Here is an 8,549-nt window from a genome sequence, read left to right as displayed (position 1 = left end):
AAACGATTCTTCAGTTGCCAAAGATTTAAAAAAATATAAAAAATAAATAAGATAGCGTTGCCATGTTGCTTACTACGTGAAGAAATAGTGTCGACACATTACTACCACAAAGGTGAAGAATGTCAGGTGACTCAAGTTAAGGTTACTACCATGTAGTAACACGTAGGTTTGAGTAGTTTTACCTTTTTCGACATGGGTTAGTTCATGATCATGCAAAATCTGATAGTAAACTTCTTTAATTTTTTAATACATTTTATGGTGATTTTAAAGAAATAAACATTTAACATGCTTCTATGATGCGTGAATATATTTGTATTTTATATAAAGTTTACCACTTCTTTCTTAAATAAATAATAATACAAGAGTCGAAAAGAAAATAAAAACAAGAAAACACGGTAATATATTTATACATATAGGAAAATATTATATTATAACACAACAACAAAGTGCAAACATAAATCCTTCAACGAGATTTAACGTGACTTCCCATCCTCACCACGATTCCGTCGATATCACGTACATACCCTACCTTCTGTCCCCACTCTTTCTCCTCTGGCTTGCTCACCGGCTCCGCCCCGTTCTCCAACGCCCTCTGCGAATCCGGAAAAACAATATTTAGTTATAAATTAAGACCTACCTAATAACTTTTACTAATCGAAAACGACCATTAATCAATCAAACACCTTGTATGCGGCGTCAACGTCCGCGTAAGCGAAGCAAACCTCAAGTTGATTCCTTCGGCCTTTTGATTTCTGTTCCTGTACCTCGCCGGTGAGGTCGTCGGTCTCATGTTGATGCACCGGCGTAAATGCTATGGTCGTCTGTCCGCTTTCTAATTCGCCCCATCTAACATGTACAACAACAATCACACACGTAAATGGACGGACCTACTATATATAGGGTTTGATTTTTTATCATATGTGTGACGTATATTACAATTTTCTAACCGACCTAGAGATTTTTAAACTTGGTTAAATTAAAAGAATATCAATCTATACACGTTTTTTTAAACAAAGAAAATGAGTATGAATTCGATTAGGGACACTTCGTTTGTTCTTTTGAAGGGGGTGTTTGGCCTAGTTTTTTTATCTAAGCTTATAGCTTTTTTAGCTTATTTTTACAAAATAAGCACTAATAGGTGTTTGGTTTAGCTTTTTAAGCTTATGCTTATTAGTTTATATAAGCTAATTCCAAGAAGTTTATGGGAACATGGTTTTTTAGCTTATTTGTGAGGCTGGCAATTGGGTACCTGTTAAGACACGATTAGACCTGTTTGACTGAAAAATACACCTTTTGACTTTTTTAATTTTTAAAATAATTAAAATTACAATGTTAGGATCTATCATTTATTCATCTTTGTACATAAAACATAAAACTGATTTATAAACATGAGGTAGAAAGTAGTTAAAGGAGTCGTAATCATGTTTGAAACTTATGTTGTGCGCGTCATCAGAAACCTGTTAAACCTGTTAAGACACGATTTACCAGCCTTACTTATTTGCATAAGCTTATTTGAAGAAGATGGTTTTTTACTCATTACACACAATGATATTATACCCCTTCCCATAATACAAAATAACTTAACAAATAACTAAAGATTAATTATTAATTATCAACTTGTAGAATATAAGCTAATCCAAACACTTAAAAATAGCTTATTAAATGAAACAAAATAAACATAAACTACTTTAAAATATAAGTATAAGCCAAAAAAATAAAAGCTAGGCGAAACACCCCCGAAATGGTTAGTGAATGGTACATATATTCATGATTACCTTAAAACCCACATTTTAACTTCAGATTTACCCGGTATAGACACAAGTTATCATTAACGGTTATTATTTTTTGTTGTAAATATTAATTCTCTAAACCGTTACTCAGTGGTGGACCCATGAATTATTTGTGGGGTACGGATGAATGGTTCAAGCATACTTTCAGGTGGTGCGGTTAGGTTTTTTTTTGTCTAAAAAATACACTAAATATTTTTTCAAGGGTTGCACCCGCCTACCCTGGGATTCACCTATGTCCGCCCCTGCCGTTACTGATAACTAACTAATGAAATTACATCTAGATAGAAGATAAACGGGTAATAAGTTGTGTCGCTGCCCTTTTTTTAAATAGGGAATAAGTCATTTAAAAGACCTATTTTTACAATTCAAAGGGGGTTAACGAGGTAGCTTGTTGCCCGTTTATCTTCTATCTTGATATAATTTCATTAGTTATTAGTAACTTTATTTAACGCACGTAACATTTTCGTATTCATGATTATCTTAAAAACCTCATTTTAGCTTAAGATTTACCGATTACAAACACTATTTATCGTTATTTATGTATGTGACACGACCTGAAAATTCAAACGTCTTGTTTAGAAATAATCTACCAACACCAAAAAGACCGACCCACAGAACAATAAATCCTTGGTTCGCCACTGACATAACAAATTTCGTATTTTAACATAAAAACAAATTCATGAATTATATTACCTATGGGAGTCGTCTAGGCGGCGAACAGATGCACCAAACGCTCTACCGTAAAACTCGACAGATTTGGCCACATCTTTGACATAAACCACCGTGTATGCGTACGCCGGGTTCAGATTTGACGCCATTTCGATCCAAAATTTTAGCTTTTTGTGAATTTGATTTGTATTTGTATTTGAGGAGAAGGTGAAGAAAAAAGGATTGGTATTGAGGAGGTGTCGGAGGGGCACGTGGCTAGCTGCATGCTTGTTGCCTGTATACGTGGCGGTTTTGCACGTGAGTCTGTGATGAGCTGTCCTCGTTATTGGGCCGATTAGTATATGACTTTTGCATGCGTGGCCGTTGATTCATGAAATGGGCTATGGCTGTTTGGGCTATATTATTAATGTCCAGTTTTGTGGTCATTTTAAGGTTTAGTGAGAACTATAGGTAAACAAATCGGGTATTTTTATAACCAGTTCCAGTTATGAAATCGGTTTTAGTTTTTCATTTTTAGGGTTAAAATCGGTTATTGCTATAACCGGTTTAGTTTCGATGTCAGTTAATTAACCAAAAAAACGTACCCTTTGTGTCCTGTTACGTGTAGGGTTCGGTTCCGGTTCTTAAGAAACCGGGTATTAAAATACCCTATTTTCGGATTTTTATACCCTATTTCCGAGTCTTTTAGTACCTAATTTTTAGGTTTTTTAGTACTCTATTGCGTTTTTAGTACCATATTTTCTTGTCTTTTTGTTTATTATTATTAAATATGCATTGTCTAATGTAAAAAAAATCAAAATAAATGCACTAACATAAATTTGAAAGATTGATATTAGAATTATGTTATCGGGTATAATCGGTTCCGGTTCTGGTTCTTATCCGGTTTCGGGTATTAATCGGGTATGAACGATTCCAGTTTCGGTTCTAGGTATTTAGATCAAAATGCATACCCTATCTGTATCTTATGCATAGGGTCGGTTTCGAATATAGAATACCTGGGTATTAAAAAACCGGTTTCGAGTTTTTTTACCAGATCCAATTCCGGGTACGGTTCTTTTTGCACCTGTAGTGAGAACCATTTGTGTTTCCTCATTGTGAAGAACGAATCCAAATAGGACTCTCTTTTTGGTATGTGATGGATCGGAACGTAACATGTTTGCTTTGATTTTGATTAGCATGTTCAAAATTATTTATAAGCTTATATTTAAAAAAATATATATATTTAAACATTTTGTACAATGATATAGGTTGATCAATGCACATGTTGTCATCTTCCATGACTATAAGCCAATTTAGACTTATCAACTCATTCGATATGAGATGAGATACTTTACATTTTAGTTTTGTAACGAGTTTTTAAAACCCGTGCGTTGCGACGTGACTATCAAATTATACCAAAGATGGATGTAAAAATTGTTGAACCATAACGCGCGTTGCGAAGTGTTAACTCGTCAACTTTAAACTGAAACGTGAAATTACATTATCATAGAAAAAAAATATTTTAGTCGAAACGATAACCAAACAAACCTAAGAAATCAATCAAATAGTACTAAAAATAAATAGATTTAGCTATATAGTTAAAAAAAAACATAGCATTGAATGTTAATTCATAGTTATCAACAATAAACTTTACATTTTAGTTATCATATTAAGTAATTTGGTAATGTGGTGGTGGTCCATTGACAAAGACAAAACCTTTAAACACCTTGGTTTGGAAGGGTGAGATTTTAGGTTCAAATTCTATAGAAGACAGGGTTTAAAAGAAAAATTACCATTCAAAAAAATGGTATTTGAAGAAACACTGATCTAATTAGGGGCTTAATTGAGATTGGTTTATGTTTCTATCATAGTGGTTAATTTTCTTATGGATATTTGAGCTCCGACTGATGGTTCGATCCTGCAAAACAGAACACCGTTACTCGTTAAGAGGGGAATGTGGGGGTTTCCCTCTTAACCAAGCTCCGGCGTGAGAATAAGCGACTGCTTTGAGAGTAATTAAGTGCTAAGAGTGAGAGTAGAGGGAATAGAATGTTTAACCTGTGGAATGAGGTCTCTATTTATAGCCGGAGAGGTGTAAGGGGTTATGGGCTGATGGGCCTTGGGCCGGAAACGGACAACATAACGGATATGCTCTTTGTCTCACTGGCGTCGACCACTTAGTGGCTTCTAGACGTTCCTCGGTGCTGGCGCACCTTGATTGGAGCCACGTGTCACTGTTGTCGGCCTTGTTGTCCTTCTGTCATCAGCAGACAAGTGGAGATCGTGGGACAGTTGTCTCCGTCCTCTGATTGGTGCCACGTAGGCGTCCTTGTGTACTTCTCGTCAGACGATCGTGGCGCACGATTGACCAGAGCCTGCTGGACGCTCATTGGCTCCTTTTACTGCCATTTGTACCTTGTGTACCACTGTAGGTAGCCGTGCGCTTCCCTACTGTGTGGTTCTTGTTGGACAGCAAACTAACCCGCGCGGGGTTAGTATGCTCATTTGTTCCACTATTTTTATGCTAAGTGCTGATATTTGAGCCTCTTGTGGGTCCTGCCTCGCGCGGGATAGACCATAACGTGTTGTAGGTCGCGCGTGGATATTATTAATAAGTTTTCTGAAATAAGGAGTATGGTCTCGTGCGCAACCTGGGCGGAGGTTTGCGCGACTTTTTGGGACCATACCCCTTCAAGTCCCCCCAGTCCAGTGCTGCACCATGCGCAACGCAAGTGGTTGGAGCTCTGGACTTAATAAAAATAAGAGAAATAAGGGTATAGGGGAAATGTCCTTTTGATCCTGATTGGTGTGGCGCATGTGGAAATTGTTGTTTTCAATTGCGCTGGTACCCAGGCAGGTCTTGAGGGATTTATTGTTTGTCTGAACAGGCGCGCAAGGTTATTGGAGGTGACGTTTAGCTTGCGCGGCTCATGTAACTTTTTCATGAAGTTACTTGTAATTTTTATGGCGGGAAACTTCGAAATTTGAACTTCTGACAGGTTGGTGGGATAAGTCGTTGAGTGCGACATTTGAGTTGACCTCTGGCACGGATGTCATCATGCCGACTGCGGCGGTTGCACTTCGTGTCAGGAGAGTGAGGCCCACGCGCGCGTGGTAACCGTCACCCCTGGTTTTCCGCTTGACGTGGCAGCCTCTCGTTGGTTAGCCTAGCGGCGAAAGCGGCACGGTTACCTATCGCATTAAATGCGATGGGTATATATAATCGAAGAGAGGTGAGAGGTTCTCACTTCTCTTCGTTGCTTTGTTACTTTCTCTCAAACATCTTCTTTGAATCTTCAAACTTGTTCTTCACATCTTCAAGATTTCTTCAAATCTTCCAAGTTTTTTCCAGAATTTTTTTCGATATGAGTGAAGAAAATCAAGAAGTTGCTGTTACTGAGGAAGGACCAGTTCCTGTCCTCAGATGGGACCTAGGGCTTTTCGAACAAATCGTTCGGAGCTTCCGATTCCCACCAAAGTGGGATGCCCGGTATCCGGCTCAGGGCCAGACCGCGGCTGATGCACCACCTGGATACATTACCCTATATGAAGATTTCTTTCTTCAGGGTAATTTCAGATTGCCGGCTACAAACTTCATGGGCCACATTCTTCATCATTACAACTTTCATCTATCGCAGATGAGCCCACCTGGGATGGTTAGGGTTCGTCACTTCGAGTTCTTGTGCCATTCTCATGGCATTGAGCCATCTGTGGATAAGTTTCGGGCCTTCTACCAGTTGCAGAGGACGATGGGTTTCTTCTCCTTTGCAAGCCGTGGTGCGGCGAAGAAGATTCTGCTAAACCCCCCGAAGAGTTTCCATGACTGGAAACCTAAGTTCTTCTTCATCTGTGAAGAGGTTTTGCCGATTACCATGCCCTTTAGGGATTGGACTGAGGCAATACCGAAGGAAGACCTTCCAATTCCGAAAAATGCCCGGTGGTATCAGCAGTTGAACCCAACCCCAAATCGGGTGTTTGGGGAAAACGTTTTAGTAGCGGCTAAGATGAGTGACCAGTGGTCACCCAACAGTAGGGAGGTTCCGGTGTTGAAGATCGGCGATCAAGGTCAGTTATCTCCATTTTTTTTCTTAAGTTCTTTGCTTTAATTGTTACTTTCTTACATTCATGTTTAGAGGCGCAACTCTATCAAGCTGCCTTCTCCACATTTGGTGGTTCCATGGGCTTGCGCCGATTGCGCGATGATGAAGAAAGCTGGTATGACCAGATTAAGGGCAACTTCATGTTTCCCGTTGCTGGTGCTTTTGCTTCGCCGCCAACCACGACTGAAGGTGCGCAATTTCCTAAACCTCGTCCTTTGCGCTCTGTGACTTCTGCTGGGAAAGAGATTCTCTATCTTTCCAGCGAGGAGTCAGTAGGGTCTTCCAGCGGAAAGCTAAGTTCGTGGTCTAACATCTTTGCAGGTGTGTTGCGCGACCTGGGGATTGACCCCGAAGAGAAAAAGAAGAAACCCTCGAAGAAGAAGAAGACGAAGGTAGATTCTGAAGTGACCAGCAAGGGGGCTGGCCCTAGTCGCGCAACCGCTGCTGCTGATAAAGGTACTCTTCGCCTTTGACAAAGTGACTTAGACGATTTTGTTATAGTCAGTGACTCACTTGAAGGCTTATCGCGCACAGCTAAAACAAAAGCTGGAGCGGGCGGCTCAAAAAGCTCTGGGAGCGCGGGTTCTCGTAACCCTGATGATGATGAGGCTGAAGAAGAAGAAGATGCTGCTGCCCAGCTGATTGGCAGGAAGAGAGGTAGGAGCGAAACCACGGCTGGTGTGGCTTCCGCGCCTACTGCTATTGTGCTTCCCGTGGTTGGGAAAACGAGCAACTTGCGCTCGTTGTATAAATTTTCTCCGGGTATGTTCTTTGCTTCTCTTCTTAATACTTCTCTTTGCTTAAATGTACTTGTATTATTTTTGCAGAGATCAAGAAGAAGACCCCTGAGAAGGGTGTCACGTTCAGTGAGGCTGGGTCGAAGAGGCCGAAGATTACCATCAAGTCCACTGACACTGCTGCTCAGGATGCCGCGAAGGCTGCTGAGGCGCAGCGAAAGGCTGAGGAGGATAAGAAGAGAGAAGAAGAAAAGAAGAAGAAAATTGCAGAGGAGAAGAGGAGGAAGGATGAAGAAGAGAGAAAAAGGAAGGAAGAGGAGGAGAGAAAAAAGAAGGCGGAGGAGGAGAGGGTGGCCGAAGCGGCGAAGAAGAGGGCCCTGGAGAAGGAGTTAGAAAAGAAGAAAGCTATGGATCAGCCTATTAATGTTCAAGGGCCTGAGGTCGCAAAACCTACCCACTCCGCGCATGTCATTACCTCTAAGGGGTCAGGTCGTTTCACCTCTAGCGGCGCGAGCTCTGGTGGGGCGGGGGGTTATAACCCGAATGTGATTGGGGCGAAGGACACCGTTGGTGATATCTATTATAAAACTTATAATGAAGAAGAACGCGGTGATGCTCCTCATCAAGCCCCCTGGAACTTAAAACAGAAAGATACCTTCCATGAGTTCGGCCCTTGCCGCGAGTGGTTCTTGAACTCGTTTACTCCTGCAGAGGTCAATCGGCAAAGGGCGAAGCCCCATGAATTGTTATATCGCACCTTTATACTTGGGGAGGCCAACGCTCGTGCTGCCAATCACCAGATAGTTCGCGAATGGCGAACAATGGTTAGAGAGCGCGCCGACTGGGAGGGTTATCGTGAGCGCACATTAAAACGTATTGCTGAGTTTGAAAAGTCCAAGGCTGTTTTTGATGAGGAGAGAGCCAAATTTGAAGCCGATAAGAAGGCCGAAGAATGGGGCCGCGAGGGCCTGCTAAAGAAACTCCACAATGTTGAGGAGCAACTGGCCAAGGAGAAGGCCGAGTTCAAACGTATCTGCGCCCAGGACAACGAGCGCGCCTACGCGGCTCGACAGAAGATTGTTGATCTTGAGGCCAAAGTTGCTGATTTGACATCGAAGGTAGAGGAGGCGCATGGTGAAAAGGCAGCCAAACAGCAGATGGAGGTTAGTTTATTTATTCACTCTTCCCTTACAATGTTGTTAACAAACTGGCCTAAGTTGTTTTGTCGATTTCCAGGTTGAGTTATCTGAGGCCAAGGTGCAGCTGTCCAGCAA

General features: G+C 41.2%; 1 protein-coding gene across 1 annotated transcript; it reads right to left on the bottom strand.

Annotated features, from left to right (window-relative positions):
* Window positions 1-294: 294 nt before the first annotated feature.
* Window positions 295-2,642, bottom strand: LOC110910687 (uncharacterized protein Mb0911c). The gene is made up of 3 exons (XM_022155294.1): window positions 2,484-2,642; window positions 684-846; window positions 295-592 (listed from the first exon to the last, which is right to left on the bottom strand). Exons 1-3 carry the CDS (start codon window positions 2,606-2,608, stop codon window positions 464-466), a joined length of 417 nt encoding a protein of 138 aa, XP_022010986.1. The 5' UTR covers window positions 2,609-2,642; the 3' UTR covers window positions 295-463.
* Window positions 2,643-8,549: the final 5,907 nt, after the last annotated feature.

Source organism: Helianthus annuus, chromosome 8, assembly GCF_002127325.2.
Source record: "Helianthus annuus cultivar XRQ/B chromosome 8, HanXRQr2.0-SUNRISE, whole genome shotgun sequence".
Classification (NCBI taxonomy): Eukaryota; Viridiplantae; Streptophyta; class Magnoliopsida; order Asterales; family Asteraceae; genus Helianthus; species Helianthus annuus.
This window is presented reverse-complemented; position numbering and strand designations above follow the sequence as displayed.

What these genes read in the sequence shown, in the direction of transcription:
- LOC110910687 (XM_022155294.1), bottom strand. Translation starts at nt 2,608, where the DNA reads ATGGCGTCAAATCTGAACCCGGCGTACGCATACACGGTGGTTTATGTC. An exon ending in CGCCTAGACGACTCCCATAG is followed by an intron (nt 847 to 2,483) that starts GTAATATAATTC and finishes TGTACATGTTAG; the next exon opens with ATGGGGCGAATTAGAAAGCG. An exon ending in ACGTTGACGCCGCATACAAG is followed by an intron (nt 593 to 683) that starts GTGTTTGATTGA and finishes CCGGATTCGCAG; the next exon opens with AGGGCGTTGGAGAACGGGGC.